Source organism: Pleurodeles waltl, chromosome 5, assembly GCF_031143425.1.
Source record: "Pleurodeles waltl isolate 20211129_DDA chromosome 5, aPleWal1.hap1.20221129, whole genome shotgun sequence".
Lineage (NCBI taxonomy): Eukaryota > Metazoa > Chordata > Amphibia > Caudata > Salamandridae > Pleurodeles > Pleurodeles waltl.
The window spans coordinates 1,151,549,029-1,151,576,268 of record NC_090444.1 but is presented as its reverse complement, the minus strand read 5'-3'; the positions used below and the strand labels follow the sequence as shown (position 1 = coordinate 1,151,576,268).

At 42.8% G+C, this 27,240-nt stretch overlaps 1 protein-coding gene across 1 annotated transcript in view; it reads left to right on the top strand.

The window, feature by feature from the left end:
- MAN1A1 (mannosidase alpha class 1A member 1) overlaps positions 1-27,240 on the top strand; it is a 417,034-nt gene that overhangs the window by 338,632 nt on the left and 51,162 nt on the right. Inside the window, exon 8 of the mRNA XM_069235393.1 lies at positions 15,745-15,860. Within this exon, the coding sequence (XP_069091494.1) occupies positions 15,745-15,860 (116 nt within the window). The remainder of the gene's footprint in view (positions 1-15,744; positions 15,861-27,240) is intronic.

Here is a 27,240-nt window from a genome sequence, read left to right as displayed (position 1 = left end):
GAAGCAGGAGGTGCACACTGCATTGACTTACGGCGTCATATTGAGCTTGTCATCTGGGATGATCTCTAGATTTCTTTCGTGGTCTGTAGGTGTGGGTGTTGGTCCTAGCTCCGACATCCAACAGTTGGAGTCCCATGGCGAGGTCTCATCTTCAGCAACAAGTACTTCCATCTTGTAGAAGTTGAGCTGCAGGCAGTTTGTTCGCATCCAGACTGCCACCATGGTCATGCAGTTGGTGAAGTTGGTTCTGGTGGTGGTTATGTCTGTCAGGGAAAGGATAAGTTGGGGATCTTTGGCGTAGGAGACAACTTTGAGGTTTTGTGATCTGATGATGTTGGCGAGCAGTGTTGGGACAGTCTTTGTGGGACTCCACATATCAATTTCTTGGCCTTTGTTTTGAAAGGTTACGGCCTGACCCTTTGGGTTCTTCCCATGAGTAAGGAACAGAGCTATTTGAGAGTGGATCCTTGCATGCCAATCTCTTTGAGTCTTCTGACAATGGTATTATAAGAGACAGTGTCAAAGGCCACAGAGGTTAAGCAAGATGAGGACTGTTTCTCCTTCATTCAGGATGAATAATATGCCATCATTGGCGCCTTAATGAGTGGTGTATCTGTTAGAGACTTCTAGTTACAGATGCCTTACCTTTGAATTTCCCCCAGGCGTCAGACTGGATCTGGATTTTTTTTTCTTGAGTCGTACCTCTGCAACACTGTTAGGTGGCATCAATCGGCTCTGCTTCTGTTGGCTACCGCATAAATATTGCAGTACCTATATAGACTCTGCCCTACAGCACTGACGTCAGTTCTTTTCATTCTGCATCAGCTAGCGTTGATCCAAAGCGAGATTCCCTTCAGTCATTTTTTTAACTGGCTTTTTCAAAATTTTGTCAAAGAATTTTTTTACTTTTCATCCTCTGTGCACCAGGAGTTGTCATTGAGGAAGACCGGGTTCATGCCCTGTGCTTCTTGTCATCGGGCGACGTCTGTGACGGATCCACAGCTCATGTGTTTTCGGTGCCTGCACCAAAGCCATCCTCCAAGTGCTGGGCCATGCATCGAAAGGCTTTGAGGGAGTGGTCGCTGAAGCTGATGGGGGCCCAAGGCTCAACTCCACCTAAGTCAAGATCTTGGTCGAAAGGAAAGTCCTGAGATCAGTCGCTGAGTCCTCCATCTTCATCGTCCTCGGGCATTTGGGTAAGTCGAGGCACCAGAAAAAAATCTAAGCATTTTTCAACTTCTTCATGTCTGTCGGCCAGTGAGACAAAGGAGTGTCGACGTTACAGGCCTCGCATTGCGGAGCCTGGGCTGAGTCCGCACCTCCTGGAGTTTCTGGGAGCCGGAGCGACGCAGAGTCGGAAGGGGACCCTTTGGATTCCACACTCTAGGCCTCTGTGCTGAGGGCCTCAATGTATCCAGTCCTGGAGTGACGTCTGTCGTGCTACTCTGACCTTCCTGGATGCCCACGGGCCACGCCACCCCTATTCTCATCCCTGACTCCGACATGGAGCCGGATGGGCGTCATAAGATGCTGGCAGGAGCCTTACACCCTATGTCAGATCCTGAGCCCCTTTCTAATGGGTTAGGTTATGGTGAGGAATGGGAGGAGCTGCCGGACCCTTTAAAATGCCAGCTCCAAGACCCTATGGACTGGCATACAGACTTGGGCAAGCAGACTGGATACTTCTCCAGATACTGGCATGCTTTCTCCCCCCTAAAGTTGCTATGGAGGAGGGAGCTTCCTATTCTGTGGTGGTGAGAAGAGCAGCTGATGTCAGTCAGGACTAACCTCCTGAGACAGGTGCTTCAACCTGGAGCTTCCTTCTCAGAACCCATGCTCCTGTTTTACACCCTCACTGATGTTCTACTGGGTACCAGGACCAAACTCAGCACAAGGGATCCTGTGAACAGGACAGTTACCCTTTGCCATCGCCCCTCTCCAGGAGACCCAAGTTTTCTAATGCAACACCCCACCCCTGAGTGATTGGTTATCCAAGCCTCAACTTCTTAGGGTGCGTTCCCCTCCGCACCCCAAGTAAGGAATCCAGAAGGCTGGATACACCTGGGAAGAAGATTTTTTTTTTTTTCTTCCACCAGCCTAGCATTGTGGTCCATTTATCACTGGAAGAAATTTGTGGCATGGTGCATAGACAAGTCTGTTGACCCCCCCTCTCTGGCTCTCTCTCGGAAGTCCTATTGTTTATCCTTTCCTTGGCCAGCAGGGCTGTTTTGGGCACACTTAAAGGCTATCTGTCTGCTATTTCTGCTTTTATGAGATTGCCAGATCAACGTTCTTTGTTTAAGTCATAGGTTCCTCAAAGGTCTTATACACCTTTTTCCTCCATCCCCATTCATTATGCCTGAGTGGGATCATAATTTGATTTTGACATTTCTGATGTGCGCTCCTTTCGAGCCTCTCCACAATTGTCCTCTCACCTTCCTTTTGGCCATTACATTTCCCCACAGGGTGACTGAGCTGCAGGCATTGCCATGTAAGTCTCCCTACCTTTCAATCAATCCTGACAAAGTGGTGCTTCGCACCAGGGCTTTTTTACTGCCAAAAGTGGTTATCCCCTCTCATGTAAGCTAGTCCATCACCTTACCTTATTCTTTCCCACTGCCATATTCTTGTAGGGAAAAGAAGCGACTCCACTTTCTGGACCCAAATACCGTTGGCGTTCTCCCTTGATTGTATAAAAGAGTTCTGGGTGGATGATCAACTCTTTGTCAGTTAGATGGATGTGAAGAAAGGTTGGGCAGTGCAGAAGTGGACCCATCTCCAGATGGGTTGTACTCTGCATTAAGATCTGGTACGCTCTGGCCAAAAAGCAACCATCTGAAGGTGTGTGTGCGCGCTCATGCTTCAGCCGCGACCACTGCTTTAGCATGTGGAGGTCCAGTCCTTGACATCTGTCAGGTGGCAACTTGTGCTTCTCTGCACATGTTTACAAATCTCGACTGCCTGGACAGTCAGCTCCATAGGGACAGGTTCTTTGCCCGTTCAGTCCTGCAGGACTTTCTAGTATTATCTTGGTTCAAAGACCCACCTCTGGGGATGGTATTGCTTGAGTATCTATTCAAAGGTAAGTATTCTGCAACTTGAAGTCTCAATCAGATGAATAAGTTAATTATCTTTGGTAACGCTGAATCTGGTACAGACAGTATCTAGCTACGGATTCCTTACCAACCCTCCCATTTTCCCCACTCTGCAAACTGATTTCTAGGGGCAGGAAATACCCTTTCAGGGCCTTAATTTTGACGCACCAGTAGTCCGTGTTCTTCATGGCCATGTAAGTCTCCCTACCTTTCCATCAATCCTGACAAAGTGGTGCTTCGCACCAGGGCTTTTTTACTGCCAAAAGTGGTTATCCCCTCTCATGTAAGCTAGTCCATCACCTTACCTTATTCTTTCCCACTGCCATATTCTTGTAGGGAAAAGAAGCGACTCCACTTTCTGGACCCAAATACCGTTGGCGTTCTCCCTTGATTGTATAAAAGAGTTCTGGGTGGATGATCAACTCTTTGTCAGTTAGATGGATGTGAAGAAAGGTTGGGCAGTGCAGAAGTGGACCCATCTCCAGATGGGTTGTACTCTGCATTAAGATCTGCTACGCTCTGGCCAAAAAGCAACCATCTGAAGGTGTGTGTGCCCGCTCATGCTTCAGCCGCGACCACTGCTTTAGCATGTGGAGGTCCAGTCCTTGACATCTGTCAGGTGGCAACTTGGGCTTCTCTGCACATGTTTACAAATCTCGACTGCCTGGACAGTCAGCTCCATAGGGACAGGTTCTTTGCCCGTTCAGTCCTGCAGGACTTTCTAGTATTATCTTGGTTCAAAGACCCACCTCTGGGGATGGTATTGCTTGAGTATCTATTCAAAGGTAAGTATTCTGCAACTTGAAGTCTCAATCAGATGAATAAGTTAATTATCTTTGGTAACGCTGAATCTGGTACAGACAGTATCTAGCTACGGATTCCTTACCAACCCTCCCATTTTCCCCACTCTGCAAACTGATTTCTAGGGGCAGGAAATACCCTTTCAGGGCCTTAATTTTGACGCACCAGTAGTCCGTGTTCTTCATGGCTCTGCTCTTCTGGCTTGGAATGTTGTGAAAATAAACTGTCGCCAGTGCTTCAGGGTAGCATCTAAATAGGTACCGCAACGTCATGTCTGGCATGGATGACAGACGTGAAGCCAATCGACACCACTAACGGCACGCAGGGGCAATGCTCAAATAAAATCTCTAGATCCAGTCTGATGCCATGAGGAATTTCGAAGATAAGGAATCTGCAACTAGATATTGTCTCTGCCAGATAAGGCATTACCGAAGGTAAGTAACTTATTCTCTGGTGCTGTGGTTCTTTCTGAATCCTGTTTGAGTGTTGTCTTGGTTAAATGCCATCCAAGTCAAATGTCCCAGTATGGGTAAATCATTGATAATGCGTTAAGGCAAAGAACCATTCCTGTGTCTCCTGATAGTGTTCTGCCTCTGAAATTTCCACAAAGAGCTAGATTTCATATTTTACCATTTTTATAAGAGCATACCCTGAGACACATACAGGACATGGATTAAAATAACACGTCCCCCTGCTTTGCAGACTATGCTTTGGCGTGTGAAACTTTTCTTTTGCTCTTGCTTTTCTCTGTCTCTGAAATGTCTACAAAGAGCTAGATTTCATATTTTAGCATATTTAGGAGAGCATAATCTAAGACATATACAGGACATGGAGAAAAATATTACGTCCTACTGCTTTACAGACTATTCTTTGGCGTGTGAAACATTTCTTTTGCTCTTGCTTTTCTCTCCCCCCTGTTGGGCAATTGAGAATAAGGTAAAGGATATAGACTTGTTAGTGCGTATCGTAGGTTATCTCTACTGGTTGAATTTCAGGGATAAATAGCATGTGCTAATTCAAGCAAAATAAGCTCTCAGTTTGAAAATAGGACGACTGAATAGCACACCCTTGGTATTTGAAAAATACACCACTTGTATGATTTGGCCTAATCACGTGACAGTAAGCTTTATTTTCTCCTTGTATAGTGAAACCTTTTAAAAATGCAAGTAACGGTTGCTTTTCCCTGAAATATAATTTTCTTTTTTTTACCAGAAAACTGCTAAGTCCCTATTTTTCTTTCAAAATATCTAAATGTATTTTTCATGCTTATTTGTATTCGCTGCAAGGCATTATGGATATGTTTGAAATAGTCCCATTGTGTACTGTTTAGTGATAGATCTTTTGTGAATGGCGTCGAGTAACTTTATAAATGATTAATAGTTTTTAAGTAAAAATTGTGAATAGTTTTTCGGTAGTATTGTTTTGGTGAAGCCTACAGTTGCTTAAGGCCTATTGTGAGTTTACCATGAATTTAAAGGGGCTTAAATCTCACCCATTACTTACCATTATTTGGCTTTGTCACTCATTGCCTTCCTTCATATTCAGTGGTTTTCACTGCCCATCTTGTACTTCTCCCTCTCCTCGAGCATAGCTTCTTTATCATCCTGTTGACAAGCAGACTTGTGTACTTCCACTGCTCACTGAAAACCCCACCCCCACCCCCCCCCTTTAAATCCTGTGTTCCCCTTCCTCCGTGCGTTCATCCATTGGCCCGCCTCCACCCCATTGGTCTTTTTAGGGTCGAGCCTGCGTTGCATGCGCTCGCGCATGCGTTTCACAGGGAGACTCTTTTGTATTTATAAAAGGGCTCGGAGCCCTGTCAACTTCACATCAGTGTTTTTTATTGGTTGGTGGGCTACCCTAATAAAATCTGCTTGCTTTCATTAGTCGAAGGCACGCATATGGCATGCCTTTTCCGGTGGCTAGCCCTCCTCCAGCGCAGCGACCAAGTACAGAAAACATGCGAGGCTCGCTGTTTTCCATCGGGCTCGTGGACTTTTTTTTTCTCTAATTTACGAGCTCGATCTCGCTTGGCAGAAGTCAAGCGCTTTACGTACTTGATTTCACTTTTTCGGGTTATGTAAATAAATGCACTTTTGCCCGATAGGTGAAAAGTCGGGTTAGGAGTTTACAACGCGATCAGCTCTAACACGAGCAAACGCGAGACCCAATGCATTGTAAATGCTTGTTTTAGCTGGGTCCAAGCTGCAAAGAGTTTTAGCGTACCTACACCAAGCTGAATGGCAATCACCACCTTAAGACTAGTAAAAAAAAAAAAAATCCGTTGTTCTGTAGGCATTTGCATACATGGTGAAGTGTGGCCACCTACATACAGAATGATGCAACCGTCATTTTTTTTTTTCTTCTTTTTTACAATGCTAAACAGTATTGATAAATGCATTGACTGAGGTAGGCAGATAACAATACCTGCGTAAAACTCAAGTCCACTGTGGATGAACGGGTATCCCATTTACCACATATTTCTTTTGGACAGGGAGTGCCTACTCCGTGCCCTTTATCAGGCTCACTGGACTGCTGACCAAGCCAGCATGTCATGAACCTACTGTTCAGATCAAATACTGATTTGACATTGTACGATATTGTGACGCTTACACGTGGCTACGTGGATGCTTCTGCCAGAGGAATGACCTCTTCGGACCAGCGCAAAGGCAAGGTTGTTATGAAAGAATACTGTCACATCTCCCTTTTGTTTATTGGTTGATCTCGGTTGTGCGTCCATTCCAGGTGCAAAAGCAGGAACCTCGTGCAAGGTCACTTGCAGTAGTCTTCACCGTGTAGGTGCTTTTCGAACCATTCTCTAAAAAGGGACGAAAAAACTGCTCTTTTGGATGCATGCGAGCACACAGCATAGTGATTACAAAAATGATTCTTACTCGGTCTTTTGGCTTCTTGTAATTGTGTAGTTCTTGAGTCCATATTTCAGATAAAACAAACTAGCAGCTCCTGTCCCTCCAATGCAACAAGAAATAGCCTTCTACCTATCGGGCACATCTGTTTTCAAGCCCATTCCGGGAGAGTCCTTGCTCGTGGCCATGCAAAGTAATTCCAGATTTAAAACCAATTTTCACTGCTCATTTTCTGAAATATATATTGTATGCTGCCATGTCCTCTCAAAGTTAACATGCTTTCTTTGCACAAAGATTCATGATCTGAAGTGCACTTTAATGTCCCTGGCTGTAGTGAAATTCCAGTTAGCCATGTACGCAGACACCACCAACACTGTTTTACTGCGTGTAAAAATTACGGTAGCATAACTGCCTAAATATTTGAGTTATAAACTGGAAGTATTTTTCTTCCTGCAGTGAACTTTGAATGCCTGCAGAATCTGCGGTCCGTATGCTCTGCATGGTATCCCGTGGTTCACAAAGCATTATTTTCAGCCGCCAGCAGTTGTGTAGGTTGTTGTTCTAAAATTGTGTGCCCCGAGATATTGTTTCCTTGCAACAAAACTCAATGCTTCCTTCATATATTGTGGAACGGCAGATACAGAGCACAAATTGGTGCTTGTTCCTTTCATTTTATCTAACTATTCTCCAACACTGTGATTTCAGTGCTGTAAGGAATTCTACCTGTTTTTAGATTGTGTGACCCTTCATGTATGTTCTTAAAATCTCTCAAATGGGCAAAAATCTATTAAATCTACAGTCTGCTGATGGTAGGAAAAGTAGAATGTCTGTTCCTCCCGACCTGCTATTGCTGAAATAAAAATCCTGCTTTAGAGGGCTATGGACCCACAATCATCTACCTACACCTAAGCTCATTCTGGCCATAAAACGTGTGACCTAAAAAATTACCAGGCCTACAAAAGCAAGGTGGTGTTCGAGAAACAGTTATGCCTCTTAAAGTGTTCACTTATCTAAATTAATTTGCGTTTTCATCATTGCATGAGTAACTGCAGAGGGATGACATTCTGGAAAGTGGTTGGAGTCTGGGGTTCTGAAATTATGTTTATTAGATAGATATTTATTTGTGTTCATTTTTTCGTCATAATGATCATAAAACTTTATTTCGATCACAAGGATCATAAAAGTGCAACTTACATAATTCCATACATCAAAAAACTTCAAAAGTTATAAAAAACAGTAAAAGCACAAAACCATATTCTTAATACATATCAAAGACATAAAAAGGCAATAAAAACCACCCTGAAAAGCGATAACATAAATAAAATCAATCTATACACTTTGGGCTGTCGGCTCCAGAGAGCCATTAAATATTTTGCTACTCCAAACGCCACAACTCGTCTTGTGTCCATACTAAGAATTCTAAACCCAAGTCTTCTGCAGAGTGGAAGTATCCACCTTGACCTCAGATGTTTATAGTGAGGACAAAAGAATAGGAAGTGAACCAAGGATTGGGTCCACCCATACAAGCTGGACACAGATCATCAAAAGGAACTTGGGCGCGCCATTTACTGCAATATAATTTTGTGGGTAGTGTCCTATATCTGAATTGTAGAAACAATTTCCTTGCAAGGGATGGAACAATCTCATCGATTGTATGTTCATATTGGGGCAGGGGTTTAAAATCTACAAAAACTAAGCTAAGCGATCCTGTGGATTTGATCACACTATCCCCCAGAGTTGCTTCCCAATAGATCTCTTTAATCTGTGATCGAGTAAGCTGGGCCAGCCTTTATGGGTATTTCCAATATGTTTCTAACGCCAGTCTCATCATGAGTGCCCTGAGTCGACAAAACCTAAGGGATTTTAGTGGCACATGGAGACCCAATGTGCTCAGTGGGATGCACCCGTATTGGTTCCAAGGCATCTGTAGTCAACAGCCGATGCCAAAACATGAGGAGCTGACACTCAACTTTCAGGACAATCCTTCTGTGGGCTAGAGCTCCAAATAAAATCCCCTTGAGTTAGAGGTAATTGCCGGCAGATTTAAGAGATCTTATAAAGCAGTGCTCTGCTACCGATTAAATTATTAATATTACCACATCCCCACAGTCCTGCTCTATATAAGACTTATCCCAGAGACCTTTAATGATAAATTGCATGTGCTGGGGCCACTTTCCTAGACACTGTCCTTCTATGGATCCTTATAATATTTGATGATTGGTGGGTGAGGAGAAGATTAATATTGTCAAGGTTTGGGGTCCAACAGAAGTTTGGAGTAAGTCGTATGCCTAGGCAGGCAAAGGGTGAGACCAATTTGATGGGATATTCCCCAACACAAATACTTCTCAAAAAAGGCTTAGTGGTACCCTTTGAGAAAACCATATACTTTGTCTTAGAATCATTTAGCTCCAGTCCATGCTCATCACAGAAAAGCTTAAAATTGTTCAATAACTGTTTGAGTCATTGGGGGTGGGGTGGGTTAGATAACAATAGGGTTTCATCTGCAAAAAGTAAGTCCGGGACAAAGTGGTAACATTGCACGGTACCCCACCTGAAAATCAGATAGAATGTTTCTTTCAGACATCCACGCCTCAAGACGTGCCAACATTTGTTGGCAAAAAATCTTTTGCAGTGAGTCATTTAAACTGATGATGCCTATGTTTACCAGGGAGGGCTTTATCCCCCTTCTTAAAGATAGGGATGATCTCCGCTAGCTTCCAAGAGGCCGGGATTTCCAATCCAGAGAGAATGGCATGCAACAACATAATATGTATTCAGGGTGTGCGAACCATTGTGAAAGTGAAGTACTCTGTCTGTGGGGGCATGCTTCAAAGGAAACTCCAAGCTATAAAGGTGCTTTCATTTTCCCACAGCGTGGGATGCAGTACGAACAGTTATCTGCACAGTGACTTTGGGGTTGGGGTGAGTCTTGGTCCCCCAGCCTGCTGTTCTCCCAGGAGGGCGGCCCTGCTGAAACTCCTCTGGTTTCGCTAAAAGGCACTTTACTTTTCCCGCAGCATAGGATGCACCTAGGTGAAGGCCGGGCCCGTCTTTGCCTGTCATTGGCTGGAAGAGCTCCTCCTCCCCCCAGCTAGTTGACTAGTCAACTTTCACAGAAATAATATTTGGGGTAGTCTCGAAAGCTCTTTGGAATGGGTGGGAAGTAAAAAAACAATACTTTATAATTATGGGGAAAAGGAAAGCAGCAAATATTAACAATTGAGGAAATGGCCTTCCTACTTCTAAATCTTCCATCACTAATTATTTATCTACTGTATTGGGGGTAATTACTTCAGAGGTGGAGGAAAGGATTTGTGCAGTGCAGAAACCAGCCCAAACCCCCGCCCCCACCCCGGAGCCAGAAGTGATTGTTATTAACAAGGACCGGCTTCCCCCGCATCTTTTCTGGCCAGTCTGGAAACTATGCATCTCATGGTGGGAGAAGATCTGAAACAGAATGATGTGCCTTACCCATTCATCCCATTGAGTCTTACAAGCGAGGAGCTCATTAGGAGGAATTCCTCTATCTTAAGTCCGCCTGAAAAAAAATTAAAAAGGGATGTAAGACATAGAGCCCAGCAAAATCGGATCAAGACCACAACAGACCTCGTAAGACTTTGAAAACAGCCCCAGGGACACAGACCTAAAGCCAGAATAAACATAAATTATGATACCTCCATGAACGATGTGTTTAAGCAGTTCATCCAAAATTGAGGGTATCTTAAATGATTTTTGTGGGAAACTCGAACTTGAAGTAGCAGCCTTAATTAAGAAGGAGCTGGGATATTTGACTAACCCTCCCTCATTGCCAGCAGCTGACTTTGTCCCAAGGCATGATCCCTCTAGAGGTCCAATACAGCCTAGATATGGTTATTTACAACTCCTGCCTGTCTGATCTCCATATGTAATCGCTTTAGAGAATGTTCCCATACTTGGGGGGGGGGGGGGAGTAAGCGAAAAGGATGAATCCCTAAATTGAAAAGTTGCTCACTGGCTATAAAATAAATCAGGGGTGCATATGGATCTGAACCAAAATATTATCCATACCTGCAGGGCGGATTGAATTGGCGGTACACCAAAAGCCTCAAATGGGGACTGCATAGTAGTCAATCTCAGGGATCCAGAATTGTTATTGTTACAGCGTTTAACTACTGTTTACCATAAACCATAAACCAGCAGGTGTATGCGTACACCCACTTGATCATTTCTATAGAACAGATTGTGTCCTCTGTGAATCCCACCTACACCCACAGTGCCCGCACCCCTATTCCCGACCCACAGTGGTAGTACAACGTCCCTGTGAGCTCACGTTTCAACCCACTATGTAATATGGACACAGTAGATTTAGGGTTTACAATCCTTAGGGTTTTGCAAGGATCCTATAAACTATACCTTCAGTGAAGTCTAAATGCTTAAATCCGATTTCATGGAATGTAGCAGGTGCCGGCACCAAGGTACGTGATCTGGATTTTGTGACCTCCAATGACATCATTTATTGCCAAGAAACACGGACAGTAGCCACTATATATAGATGGGTGTAATGCTTTGTCCCAGCCTGCCCTTCCATTCGTTTCAGGGAGAGCAAAAAGTGGTCTTACTACCTTTGTATCTATTCAACTCACAGGCACAGAAAACTACCATTGTTACGTCTTATGCCTTTTTTGATAACCTTATTAACATTTTCAATGGAACCTGACATTCTCTTAAATTTTTCTTAGAACATATTTAATTAAAGAAAGTGTAATGTGGTAGACAAGCTTGATAGTCTTCTTGAGGATTTTAGTTCACAGTTAACCTGAAAAGTATTGATTGTATGGTTGGGGGATTATAATATCTAATTATGCCGTTTTAGTGGGAATAGGGTATGTGGGCTCCTGGGTAAAGAAGAAATACGATCATGCTTTTGCAGGGGATATAGCTGACAAGCCAGAGAACAATGTTTCTACATTCATGGGATCCAGTGGTAATAGCAAAATCAATTTCATTTTAGTTACAGCAGAATATTCCCCTTTCCTTTCAGAGTATAAACTTGTCCCAAGGTGCAATACCGCTCATAAAGCTCTCACAATCACTTTAATCTGCCATTTAGTTAAGGGGTGAGGGGGTACGAGATAGACAAAGGATATAGGGCCTCATTGCGACCCTGGCGGATGGCGGTAATTTGGGGAAAGGTACTGCCAACAGACTGGCAGTAACTTTTCCCAAATTATGACAGTTGCAGTTTGGCTCAAGCCAAACCGCCAATGTACTACTCCGTCCGCCAGGGAGGTAACAGCCTCCGGGCTGGAGACTTCGGTCTCCAGCTAGGCGGCCGTCACAATCCCTCCCTCGGGTTTATGACCCCGCCTAACGCCATGATTTTCGTGGCAAATCTACCACCACGAAAACCATGGCGGTAGGCACTATCAGTTCCGGGGAATTATTTCCCTGGCACTGATAGGGTTCTCCCCTGCCCCCCTCCCCAGAGTCCTCTCCCGACCCCCCCCCCACCACATCCACATGCGCACACATCCACATACACATTCATACACACGCATACCCACATCCACCCACGCACACAAACATACCCACACCCTGCAAAACACACACACACACACACACACACACACACACACACACACACTCACTCTGTAGCACACAGGCATTCACAACACACAACATACATGTACACTCACATTCATTCATTCCACGCGACTCACACCCGCATGCACAAACATACACCCCCTCGCCATACACACACAACACCCCCACACACGCACGCCACACCCCCCTCTCCTGTCGGAGAACCAGACTTACCTGCTTGCAGGGGGTCCTCCGGCAGGAGACAGGACGCAGCACTGCTGCTAGCAGCAGCGTCCACCAGCAAAACACAGCCAGGCTGTATCATGGCTCATGATCTGGTAGGCGGTGTTTTTCTGGTGTGGTGCTGCTGCTGGCAGCAGCGCAACCTTACCGCCAGCCTTCTGACAGTATTCCGTCAATGGTCATAATGCGGTTGGCAGCTGGTATCCATGGCGATGGTATGTTGGCGGCCGTCGCCGTGGCGGTAGGCGGCATTTACCGCCAATGTCATAATGAGGCCCATAGTCTTTTAAAATGAGTAAGGACTTGCTTCTTAAATGGGGAAAAAGTAAACCCAGTCGATTTTAATTGAAATATTGTGAAAAAATCTACAGCTAGTTCTAAACTTTTTAACAGAAGATTTAAATCAACCTTCCATCCACCTTCCATATTCGCAGAGTTTGACAATCTATGTAGTTCAATGTCAAATAAATTGTCAATCTCTAAGGTTTGCCAAGAGTCCATATCACATGGTTGCTTCAATAAAGCCTGTTCTATCAAACATAAGCATCTGAAAGCAACTTTGAAAGTAAAACCTGTGTAGCGGAAAATGAGAACAGCTAGGTTAGCCTACAGGAAGACCTTAGACAATAGGAAATGAGAAATCAGAACAAAGTCTAGGAAGACCTTATATGTGCGGCAAATACTAGAGATCATTCTAAATTTTGGCCAGTAGTTAACCCCAGCTTTTTCAGTGGCCCCAAGGGTTCAATGCATAATCACAGCCAAACGATGGGTGTCCCACTTTACAGGTGTTTTTCAGATAGCAGCTCATCCCACACACAGCTGGCTTGTGGTGAATGGGAATAGCAGTTGTAACATCAAATTACATGAGGTTATTGTGGCCATTAAACAATGGGTTTCAGGGAAAGCACCAGGACTGAATGGGGTTCCTGCTGACTTTTATGAATCAAACCTGTCCCTGTGGGGCCCCCTTGTTAACAAATGTCTTGAGGAGCGCAGTAGCAGAGCCCTATTCCACCTTCCTGGAGAACAACTGTAATTGTCTTCATTTTAAATAAGGAGATCAAAACAAACCTCTTGCTGCAGACCCATCTCTCTACTAGAGTCTAGTGTGAAGATTTGGGGGAGAGTCATCTTGTCACGTGTCAAATCCTTGGCCAATAAAAATAAAATCTTATCAAAAGCCCAATTTGGCTTTAGGCCAGGTATCGGGGACAGTGGAGCAGGCATTAAATATTTACTTCATAGCAGGGAAGTATGTGTTAACCAAAAACCCTCCATATGGCATTTATAGATCTAACAAGTGCTTTCAATCTGGTAAACCAGGCAAAGTTGTGGTACATTATGGAAAATCTGGGAGTGGAGCATGATTTGTTGGACCTGAGTAAATGTTTACATCATGGTCTCACAATATCAATTCGTTATGGCCCAAAAGGAGAGAAGACCACCCAGATTAGTTCCCTTCTGGGCATGAGACAGGGATGCACCTTGGCACCCTTCCAGTTCCTTCTATATATTGACGGGGCCAGTAACCATTTCATAGATACAGGCAAAGACATGCCAATGATGGGGAGTAAACACATACTCATCTTGTTATACGCAGATGCCACTGTTATAATGTCCCGTACAGTAAATGGCATTCAGATTTTTTTTTTTTATCTTTTAGGTATCCCTTGATTTAAAAGTTAATTTTGCTAACACTTACGTCATGTGGGAAACCAAATATAAAAGCAAATTTTTTGTTGGTTTTTTTGTTTACCATGGGAGGAAAATGTTTGGAGATGGTGAGTATCTTCAGTTTTTAGGCATCACTTTCAGCTCATTCCTTTGCTGGAACACACTTATTTTTGTAAAAGCACAACAACTAGGAAGAAATATGGAAGCAATCTTTAGATTCACCCATAAACTGAAAAATAAATGCATCAAAGAGATTTTTAGCCTGTACAGTAGCAAGTCCCGCTTCTACTGTGGATCAAGTGCTGGGGAAACCATGAGGCAACCTTGATTAGATTCAGTTTGATTGATTGCCTGGCATTAGTTGGTGCTAACAGTATTCCATAGGTTTATTATGTGTGAAATACTTGTAGAAACATACACGGTCGAGGTTTTTACAAATCCACAAGCATTTAATCTTAATTATAAAGACACCATTGAAAACAGGTTCTTGTACAGGTGCAGGGTGTCCGGAATGGAAGGCATGATTGACCTTGAAACAGTTATGAGATATATTCCAGTGTCCACAACTTGGTCCCTCGTACCATATTTATGTTGGGTAGAGAATCCATTTCACGTTATCTTTTAACTCTTTTTAGGTTAACCATAATACATTATAAGGTAGCTTTCCCAACACAAAAAATTTGGTACTGCACACTACCCCCATGAAGATGTAATAATATCACAAATAGGAGCATGTGTCACATTATTCTGTTTTGCCCATTATTCGCAGGCCCACGACAGACATTTTTGGGTCCCACCATGGCGCCGCTCTAGGGTAAGAAAACACAATTTGGGGCTACAACGTCTGCAAAGACTTCCCACTTTAGAAATTTGTTACCCCACACAGCAATTGTTTTTAAAATAGCTCTAATAATCGGAAGGCGTTACAAAGAGATCATTGGAATACATTTTTATGAATGCATATTCTATTTGTATTTTCATACATTTTATTCCTGACCAACACTGCATTTTATTTGGAGATTTCTTACCGATAATTGTATTATCTTTATCATTTTAATGTGGAATATTTTAAGTTTTGGATGATTTGTTTCTTTAATGGTATAATTTTCCAAAAAAGAATATTTGACTTGACTTGAAATGCGGTGTCTGTGTAGCCTGTCACTTCTGTCTGTGTAGTCTGAGGACAGTTTTATTTCATAATGGGAACACAAGGAATGAGCCTTTTTGTGGCAGCGGCATGGTTCCTCATTGACTTAAATTTATTGACAACATAATCTTCATTTCTACATCTAACTGGTGAGTCTGTATGCTGCTCTTCTCCATTTTACTATAGTTAGGATGGCATACTGGCATGCTAAATAGCTCAAGAAAGTAGTGGCCATGGTTGTACAGTACTAAATGTTTGTGTTTTATTATTTTAAAGCAATTTTTAAATTAACACAATGTATTGTACATCGGTGGTCATGGGTTTTTAATTAATATTTAATCTTTTTTTGCAGATCATGTCTCTGTTGGCGGTCTTGGGGACAGCTTTTACGAATATTTGCTGAAGGCCTGGTTGATGTCTGACAAAACAGACGAAGAAGCTAAACAAATGTATTATGATGCTGTGCAGGTAAAAAAAAAAAAAAGCGAGTCTTCCTCGCAATCTATAGTAACTAAAGTCAGTCATGTAATTTGTGGTAATTGTACTTCTCTATGCACATGGGAATATATTGCATGCTGAAAAACTCTCTGTTAACCCTATTTAAGAAACCTGTACATTCTGGTTTGAGGTTTTACTAAATATTGGATGATATACACCAAAATAGTCTTTGTGTTTACTGATGCTTTGTGTTTCCTAATGCTTTGAGTCTGAAAGTGCACTATTACAGTTTCAACAGTAGGCTGAGAACCTCCATATTATGTGGTGGTGGGTCACTGTCTTGGAGTGTAGCCATCCTGCTTGCCCTTTGCTTTTTAGGAAGTTAGTTCAGAGCGTTGATATGTATGGGCTGCTGCTTCCCCTTGATTTTTTCTGTTGTTTCATGGCCTCTTTTTCTTACTCTGAACCATTTTAGCCTTATTTCATTAACTACCTTCTTCCTCTCAGTCTTCAGTTTGATCTCCTCTATTTGCTGTAATCAAAATGTTTTCATCAATCAACCATTCTCCTAGCCTGAAAGCCAAAGCTTTCAAATTGTCCAAACTAACTTTCTGACTTCCACAGTAGATTGAGTGGTTAGCAGTTCATCCTCTTGTTAGGAGGGGTGGTGCCTCTTTGTTATTTCTATAGCCAATCTGGGTGTTTGGGCATTTGTGTGTTGAGTTGGTGCATTTATACTTTGATTTACTGGTGAGTCGAACAGTTCTCTTCAATGGTCCAGTAGATAAGCTTGCATGAGACCAAATTTTAGGAATGTATGTAGTGATGGAAGTTGAATGAATATGTTGTAGGTGGCTGCCTAGAGGCCTTGGCTCCTAAGAAGAGGTCTTCTGGTGGAGGTAGTTTTTAAGGATCATGTGTTTTTCTTCTTTACCTCGCTTGTGACGCTTTCGTCCCTGACCCTTCTTCATTGACTCCACTAGTGGAAACCAATTTGTATCACACACCTTTTAAATCACGCACCTCCATACATAGTGAGTTGAACTCTGTAGCCGCACTACATTAACTCTCTACTTTAACATGCACTGTGTTGTCACAAATGATGTGGTTTACAGTGTTATAAGTGCTAGTGTAAATGTTACTATTTTAGATGGTATAACTGATATGGTATAGAAAGGTATAGGCAGTGCATGCAGAAGGCGAAAGTTATGGTTAATGTGGTGTGGCTTCAGAGTTCAATACACAGCATGGAGGTGCGCAAGTTAAAATAATTTGAAGGTTTTGCATACATAATAAATTAAAGGTAACAGTGGCGTGTAAATTATAAAGTTAAGGTATAAATATATTTTTATTATTTGTTGTGATTTGTTATGTTGTGTGGGAGAGGTTTGTATAGAAAGAATAAATGTAGTTGTTCCTTATAATAAAGGGTTCAACCTTCGTTTTTTTTCATTGAATTGATTTTTTTTTCTTTTTTTTAATTAAAAATGTATTTTATAGTGAACATTTTTTTGTTAAGTGGAGTGTTTGTATAGTAGAGTGGAGGACAGTGTTGTACACAGTAGTATCGCCGAGTATAGTGTTGTATAGTGGAATAGAATGGAGTGTGGTAAAGAGGAGTGCGTACAGTGGAATTGCATAAAGTAAGATGCTGTAGAGAGTATGGTATAGGACAGTGGAATACAGTAGAGATGAGTGGCGCAGAGAGTTATAGTTTTGAGTGAAGTGGCATTAGCATGGAGTTCGGTTCAGTGGAATAGCTTAAAATGCACCAGCATAGATTGTACCTGCCTACAGTAGAGTGTGGTTGGGTAGAATGGACTACCATACAGTGGAGTTGAGCGGGGTATGTTAGAATGGAATGCCATACAGTGGGGTTAGAGTGGAGTGGCATTGTGTGGAATGGTGTGTAGTGGAGTATAATCAAATGGCTTACATTGGAGTGTGGTACGTGAGACAGATGTAACCGGAAAAGTGGGTTAACGAATGTACATGTAATATGCCAGGAGTTTAGGTTATAAGGTCTAAATGCTAATTTTTGGTAGATGTAAATAGAATAAGTAGTGTTAAAGTTATAAGTGTTTAAATACTTACTGATACATTGTGCAGCGGTAACTTTGCATTATTCCATAGTACATGCCAACAAGAAGCCAGTATTTGATTAGCTAGTGGCTGCCTTTACAAAATGTAAAAGGCAACCATGTAGTTTTCAGCACGCTTATGTTGTGTTCTGGGTTAGGGCCTTATATCTAAGCAAGTATTAGGTTTTATTGTCCCCTGCATATCACCAATTTATTAAAGTGATACTAGTTAGAAAAAAATACTTAGAATTTTCTATGTAGTTTGCAGCAGGTTAGGGAGAACTGCGCATTTATTTAAAACATCTTAAGTAGTGTGGTAATTTGTAGGTATTCCCATGGTATGCTGTAGACTTTTTTTGAAGATTTAAATATGTGAAAAAAAATAAAATAGAAAATAGTGTAGTACACTGATTTTAGTTTTTTATACTTTTTATTTTTGCACCCCTAATCACAGCGAAACAGTCATCAAACGGGGGCAAATTTATTAGCAAGCAAAAATCAGGAACTCTTTTTATCCGGAAATCCTAACTAGATCTACAGAGTGGCTACTGCCATTCCATAGGATATCTATATATGTCATGTTCGCTGACTACATAGATAACATACATAATTAAGTCTGAAAATATATCATTGATAAGTATGCATGACTGGTGGGATATGAGCGATGGTTACTGTAGGGCACGAGTTGTAGTTACTTAAAATAACTATAACTGGTGAATTCCGGTGTAATTTTGTTGTCTAAAATTTTCAACTAATATGTTCACTTTAATCTTTGTGTTTTTTAGTGAATATATATTACCTAAAAAACGAAGGTTGATGTGACGGGATAGCTGGGTGAAAATGTCAGTTAAAATTTTCCAATTTAAACTCAAAACAGTGAAATTCAACCGTTATAGTTAAATGAAGTAACTGTCTCTCAACCCTGCCATGCGGTATTATCATCAGTGTTGTCATTTCAGATGTCATCAGTGATGTCAACAGTGTCCTAGAATTAGTAATTACTGATGTACTATGGGAGGTCAAAAGCAGTGCATGGCGAGCATTTGTATTCAAAACAAGCATTAGCATTTTTTGAGTTATTTAACACTCTCCAGGCCACAGAATGCAACCAACCACAAGGAGTTCCCACACTTCAGCTGAAGAGCATAGAGCTGCAGCTCGGAGTTCTTTAAAATGATAGTAAGCTCTTCTGGAGTCATGTTTTGAATGACCCAAGAGATTTACTGCCAGTGTGTTTTTTTTATTTTTATTTTTCTTTTCTTTTTTTTTTCCTAGCTGGGCTACTGTGCATCCTGCAGCCCCCCACAACTTAAAGAAAATAGTTGATGGTGCCCCTGCCACTTCATGGGCTACCCTGTGGAATTACAAATATACTTAAAAGAACATCCTTGGGTATTATTGGGTGCTCTCAGACAGGAGCATTGAATATGAAATGGCTGTATAATCACCTCGTTTCATATGCATGCTGTGCTTTTTATGTTTTTGTTTGGTGTGTGGAGAGATGTGTGTGTAAGTAAATATATATTTGTGTGTTTATAGATGTGTGTGTGTGTTTTTACATATATATATATACATATATATATATGTGTGTGTGTGTGTGTGTGTGTATATATATATATATATATATATATATATATATATATATATATATATATATATAGACACACACACACACCATGTGTGGCTGTAGAAACAGATACACATACTTCTCAGTCATACCAGCAGTCCTTTCAGAACCCCCAAAAGAATTAGTCTTTCCACAGAGGGGCCTATAGAGGGAATGGGTGTAGCAGTAGCAGTGCAGCAAGAGGCTTCTCTGCTACAAAGCAGTGACCTCCCCTTCCCTCACCCTGACAACATAACATGTTAGGTCAAAGGCTGAAGCACTCCTAACTCATTGGAAAAGCATTACCTCAGCTCAATAGTTACTCCATCGTGTGGGAAGGTTACTTCTCCAATTTCACACCACCTCCACTATCCCACCACGCAGCCACATAGCTAAGACCCTGTTCATGTCCTAGAGGAGGTGGTTTAGGCACTTAAAAATGGGTGCAATAACACTAGTACTTGCACACCACTATGGCTTAGCATTATATTCCTGTACTTTTTAATCCTCAAAAAGGACACCTCTTTGGTAAGTGCTTGACTTTTGGCCATTGGACAAATTCCTCCTCAATACTCCCACATGGTCACTCTACATGATGTTATCCCGTGCTGCATCAAGGCTACTTCATGTCCACATTCGATCTGAAAGATGCATACTTTTCATATCCTGATCCACCCAGCACGTCATCAATGCTTCCAGTTTATGGTAAGAGGATGACATTAACAGTTAAAGGTGTTAACTCTTCGAAGTCATTACAGCTCCAAGGTTACCTTCAAAGTTCCTTGCGTTGGTAACAGCGCTCCTTCACTGAAATGCCAAATCATTTCTTTCCTTAGACGACTGGCTGATCAAGAGCAGCAGTAAATGCCAATGCCTAGTACACACTTCAAATTGTCATAAAACTGTTGAAGTATTACTTCAGTTGCATGCACCAGATTTCACATGTGCACCCTACAGGAATGCCTTGCGAGGCAAGGCACACAGGAGTGTTGAGAACAAACAGGGCTTTGTATTCTTTGCTTTGCTGTAGGGGAGCAGAAACAATCTGTTGCTCGAAACACCCTTTCTAGTCCCTCTTCCACAAGTGTCCCACACCACGGATGGATCTTTCCTAGAGTTTGGTGCTCACCTGTGCATGAGGAACCTTCTATGACCTCTGCACCCCTCAGCATCAGGGCAGCCACATAAACTATCTGAATCTCCAAGGCATCAGCCTTGCTCTCAAAGTGATCCTTTTCTCTCACTTGAGGAGAAAACAGTATTACTAAAAACATAAATGTCAGCCACGTTCTACATCCAGAAGTAGGGTGACATTCATCCCTCCCTGCTCTCTGCGCTAGCACAACACATTTGGTACTCTGCAACATTCACCTGCTGGTGGAGCATTTGCCTGGAGTAGGGAACGGCTTTGCAGATCTGCTTATCAGCATACAGCAACAAGTCCACGATTGGGAAGCCCACCCATGAGTCCTTCACAAGTAGTTCCAACAGTGGGAGAGTCAAACAATAGATTCTTTTGCCATTCCTGAAAATGCAAAATCGCAAGCCTTCAACTCCAGGTATATGCACCCTTAGTCCAGGAGCAATGCATTATGGATGGACTAGACAGGGATACTTGCCTGTGCTTTTCCACCTCTCCCTCATCATGTATGTAGTATGGAAGAGGAGGCAGATGTTCCTCGCCTTCATCCTAGTGGTTGCTTCCTGGTCCACATGGCCCTGCTACTTGAAGTTCTTAGAAATTTAATTTCACCTTCATGACAAACTCCAGCAAATACCAGCCCTTCTCACTCTGCATTAGGGCAAGCCAGATCCCAAACAGCTGAGTTGGCACCGGAGTTGTTAGTTTGGTTACCTCAACCTTCCAGGTGAATGCATGGCTATCCTGCAGGAAAGTCACAATCTTACTGCGCCAACACTGCTATATGCTTGCATTTAACAGCAGTTGCAACATACCTCCAAAACAGACAACACTTTTACCTATTTGTAATACCAGTCATTAAAGCCTTTTTAGAGGGTCTAAAGAGGTAACTTATTTCAAAGATGTTGCTGGCACCTGCCTGGAACCTTAGTGTAGTTATCATACAACTTATGAACCCTTCTTTTGAACCCCTACACTAATGTCAACTAACGTTTTGGTCTTGGAAGGTCGCTTTCTTAATCAGTCTCTTCCCTCAGGCTTATTAATGAGAATTAGCTTCTTACAATTCAACAACCCTTTATTCAAGTGCATAATGACAGTCATTCTCCTTACCAACCCCTAATTTCTGCCTAAGGTTCTTTCACCTTTTCATATGAACCAAACCATTGAGCGGTCTATTTTTCCACAACCATACTGTGGCAGAATAGGCCCTCCTTACTCTGGTTGTTAGGGGAGTGCTTATATACTAAAGCTACAAAAAGTTGATTAGACCTTTTAAATGGTTAGTCTTATGAAAAATCCCCAGGGGCTTTGCTGTGTCAAAAACTGGCATTGCCAAGTGTTTAGTTAAATGTATTCGGACATGTTATGCTAAGCTTAAGTAAACACTCGTGGTGCCCATTAGAGCCCACTAGAGACATAAAGGTTGTAACAGTAGCCTTTTTGTGTAATATCCCTTGTTAATGATCTCTGCAATGTTGCTACCTGGTCAACACCATATACTTTCACCAAGCACTATTGTGTTGATGTTCAACACCAGAAGGCTTTGGTTGATCATGCAGTCTTAAGAACACTTTTTCAAATATCTTCATCACCTGCTCACTAGCAACTGCTTTGTAGACGGTCTGCTTTTTGGTCTATGTAGAGCATGTGTATCTACCTCCGCACATGCTATGAATGGAAAATATTTATTTTTCTGTGACCATCTATTCATATAGATTCATGTCTGCTTGCCCTTCTCCTGGGATGGAGGCAATTACAAACATTCTTCTTTTACTTTAGTATCCCCTTTGTTATGCATACCACACTGCACTCCATTTACACTAGACACCTGTTAACTCTTGTGACTTACTAGCCTTATCTTTAACCAATACATGCACACACTTATTCAGACTTGCACACGTGGGAAGACAGACTGGTCATCCCTCTTTGGGAGGAAGGCTGGTCCTGTAGGGTGTGTGTTAGGACCGACTAGTCACACTTAAATCAAAAGTTTCAGTGCTCTAATTTAATGTAGATTGCATCCACAATCCCCTGCATCATAGTAGATGACCTCTTATCATCCCTGTTAAATTGTCATGGCATAGTCAGTTAATCGAACAGTGTTGCCTTGACAACATTTGAGTAAGGGTTACCTAGCCATTTTGGATCACATTTTTACTACAAGGAAGATAGTAAGGTTCTCCTACAACTCTCCCTTCTGTTCCCTATTTTTTTTTAATGAGTTAAATCTCTCCTTTACACCAAAAAAGAGGCCTTCAGCTTACAGCCTTAGAGTTAAAACAAGCTTTGTCTCTTCGGTGCTGGACATCCAACCTCACTACAATCCAAATGTTGTAGTAGAATTGGATAAAATAGATGGTACTTTTGGATGCAATCCATCACAGTTGTGGATTTGAGATGCATACTAATTATACAAGGCCAGGGAGAAATGTTTTTGCAGGGATGACACTTACCGGATGGAGGTGTCAAACACCCTCCAGATGTGTAATCCAAAAGGGCAGGCATTCATGCTACCTTTGTTGAAGCAGCCATGGTTAGTCACCAGCCTTCCCCTATTCCACACTACATGCATTTCTTCGAACTCCAGGCTATTCAGACTGTAATCTCTCCCTCCTTTAACTGTGTCCGTTACCCAAGCGTGAACAGAGTTCTCTACCGGGCTTCAACTTTCCAGCTACCAGGTTATTTGCGAGTTCGGCAAGGACTTTTTGGGGCTCTGGTGGGGGGGTTGGGTGAGAGGAGGGTTGTGGGTGGGGGGAGGGATGAGTTGTACATGTGATTCATCACTGTCAACAGATTATTGTAACCTATATCGTACATAGGCTTGTTTTAACTTGATGGCTCTTTATGCTATAAAAATAAAAACCTGTTCATTTTTAAAATGTGGATTAAAATGTAGGCAATTAGTTGGTGTCTGTCAATTGTGACCCCAAGTGGGCCTTCGTTTTTCGGGTCCTTACTTCACTCCTTACGCATTTTCCACCCACCATGTTGATGATGGAATGGCCGCTTTTTCATTACTTCCTCTGTCATGCTAAATGCCCTTGCACCGATTTCCTCCAGATCTACAATCAGTCTCTCCTCTAAATATGATGAGGCCAGCTGCAAAGCCTGCCACTTCTTCTGCCCGTAAGACAGAACGCAGCCGTCTGGACTGATGTCTCAAAATGTCACAAGGAGCGCAGAAGACTCACCAGACCTATTCGGCCCCAAGGACATCCAGGAAGAACACCATGCACCGGTGTCTGCTGTGGACGATGGGACCGTCTCCACTGATGACAGCTCCGGCTCTGACCTAGATGCAAGATCTGCCTCTAGCTCAACCAGCTTTGTATACTGTGCCCCCACCACCTCAACATCAACTCCAGCAGACCACCACACAGGGTCAACTACCCATTCATAAATGGTCAAAGCTGATTGCTGGACCGCCACTGCCTTCAAGCCATGGTTGGTACCAACCGTCGTCTTCGGAAACCCCCGGCCATAGCTCAGCGCTGAAGAAAACAGTAAACCAGACTCCTTTGAAGCGAGCCACTCCCGCTTCCAAGACGAAATTTGCAGCCGAAAACTCAGACATCAAAGCACAGGCCATTGTAAGCACCAAAACCAGCCCAATGGGAGCAGATATCCTCAGAGACAAAAACATTGGCGCCTGAGCTGAGAGCATTGGCTCACTGCAGAGCCATTTATAGTTCACGGTCCGTGAAAACCCTGCCTCAGACTGCTGGAGGAAATAGACACCCAGAAAAAACTTAGAACGATCCACTCAGACAAAAGCTGGATAATTGCTCGACCTCCACAGACTGGTGTTCAACCTTCTAACAGGCAACTGTCTTTTGAAGAGGAGTTACCAACTCCACCCAAACAAAGGAAGAAAGCGGACAAGGCCACAAGCCCCTTTCACACTAGCCCACCACCCATGCCATCTGCACACCATTCACCCTCACCAACTGCTTCGCCAGCTGATCCTTTAACATACTCACCTGAAGGGTCCATCCATTCATTTACAGTGGACCAGTAGAAGGGGACACTTTCGATATCCCACCACTGGATGACACATGAGATATATATGTATAACACAGAAACACCAGCAGATACAGACCCCGTTCTTTATTCCACAAAACCTTTCCCTCCAGATGCCACTGCAACCTCTCATGACCTCATTGGAATGGCTGCCACCTTCTACAAGGTGCAGTTGCACAAGGAGTCCTTAGAGAAAGACTTCCTCTTTGAAATACTTTCCTTTACACAGTGGTCCACAGTATATCTACCAATGTTAAAGCTATGCTCTGCCACACCCCGGATATGTTCAGTCACCCAGTAAAAGCTAGGTTTATAAGACCAAAGGTGGACAAAAAATGTAAAGCATCCACTGATGATACGCTCTACATTAGAGGTCAACTTCCACCAGACTCTTTGGTGGTACCAACCGCACACAGAAGCCAACACTCAAACATCTCGGGATGCCCATCCACCGGATAAGCAGAGTGAGAGAATGGATGCCGCAAGAAAGAGGGTAGCCGCATAATCTGACAATCCTTGGCATATCTCTATTTCTATTGGCCTTCTCTCTGTGCACGATCAAGCCCATTGGGACTAGTTGGAGGAACTTCTACAGTATCTCCCAGAAGAACACACAAAAAGAGGCTACCAATTAGCCTCCGAGGGAAAATTAAGATCCAATAAAATTATATGTTGTACCCTTGATGCTGCAGTTACTGCATTTAGGGAGTAACTTCAAGTGTCTTACTGCGCGGACATGCCTGACTTCAAACCAGAAGTCCAGCAGAATCTACTTGCTCTCCCATTCGATGGGCAACATTTGTTGGGCCCGCAAGTATCTACTTTGTTGGAAAAAATCAAAAACAATACCGAAACAACGAAAGCCATGGGAGCACTGCAAACACCTTCCTGCTGTCACTCCTTTCACCATTCATCCTACCTCAGAGGGTCACGAACAACCTCTCCTAGGACCTACACTTCATACCAGACCATCTCACCAAGAGGCTACTACTGAGGTTTTTATAGGGGTAACAAGTCCAAAGGCAGATTTACCAAGCCACAAACACTAAACCCTGACACCTCTCATTCCCCCTGATCACACAACACCCGTCCAGTCATTCACTATGTTTTTTTTTCCCCGCCTGGTGGAAGATCATCTCCATCCATTGGGTTTTGGATATTATCCAACATGGTTATTGTCTGGAGCTCACTTCCACACCTCCCAACATTCCAACTCAGATACCAACACCAAATGTTGCTCAGGGTAGAAGTACAGGCACTCCTAAAAACAAAAAGGAGCTATAGAACCTGTTTCCCTTCTCCATCAGGGTACAGAAGTCTAATTTTTATACTTGCTTTTTCCCAAAAAGGTCCGGTCCCAAAGACCAGTATTGGAACTCGAAACCCTAAACAAGCACATTCTGAGAGGACTTTCACATGGTTACCTTTCAAGATGTCATCCCGTTATTACAACAAGGTGGCTTCATGGCTGCACTTGACCTCACCGATGCCTACTTCATATTCCTATTCAACAGGCATATCGGCAGTAACTCAGGTTTGTAATAAATGGGAAGCATTACCAATTGAAAATACTGGTAATTATTACTGTGGGGTCACTGCCGCACCCAGGGTCTTTACCAAATGTCTTTTGGTAGTAGCTGCACACCTACGCAGACAGGGTATACATGTCTTTACATACCTAGACAACTGACTCATCAAAAGTGCAACTCGTCAATAATGTTGCCAACACACTGGGGTCATCATAAACCTGCTTCACAATCAACCCCTTAAAATCCCAGCTCCATCCCCTTTGGATCCAACCTTATCTAGGAGCTGTTCACAACTCAGGACTAGGAATTGCATACCCGAATACTGCCAGGATACAATTATTCCAGGCACTAATTTCTCAAGTTCAACAAGGTCAACAGGTAAGTCAGGATAGTTATGCGCTTCCTCTGTATGATGACTTCATGTATGGCTATAATAATACCTCATGCCAGACTAAACATGCGACCGGTAACCGGTCCAGAAGGCCCAAGAACTGAGTAATTCATTAGCCCTGCTTCACTCTTTACTACACATACTTGATCCAGAGTGACACAGACTAAGTGGGCAACTCACACTCCCTCGTAATAAGATAGTGCGAGTTTATCAAGTTTGTTGATTGGGGTCCTTTGAAGGACAGGTGCAGTCAGGGTTAGCATGATGTCGTTTGAGGGCAGCCCAGTATCCTCTTCACTCCTGCACTGGGGTCATGTTTGCAGTTTTGGGGGGGTGTTGAGAATCTTTAGCTGCAGATCTCCAATATGGGGAGGAGAGGCAGCCCATTTAGAGTAGTTAAAATGTGGACTTGCCAAGACATAAATGTGCATTATAAGGAAAGTTTATGTAAAAAGCTAGCCAGGCTTTATATCTGCCAAGTATTTTCGTTTATCCTAAATATTTTAAACTCCTAATGCCTGTTAGTCAATTTTCGCATTGACAAACCGCCCAGCTCTGTGTTCTGACTGGCAGTTTTCATAGTGGTAATCCTTGAAGATCTTCGTTGAATTGTTTGAAATGAATGAACTTGTCTTA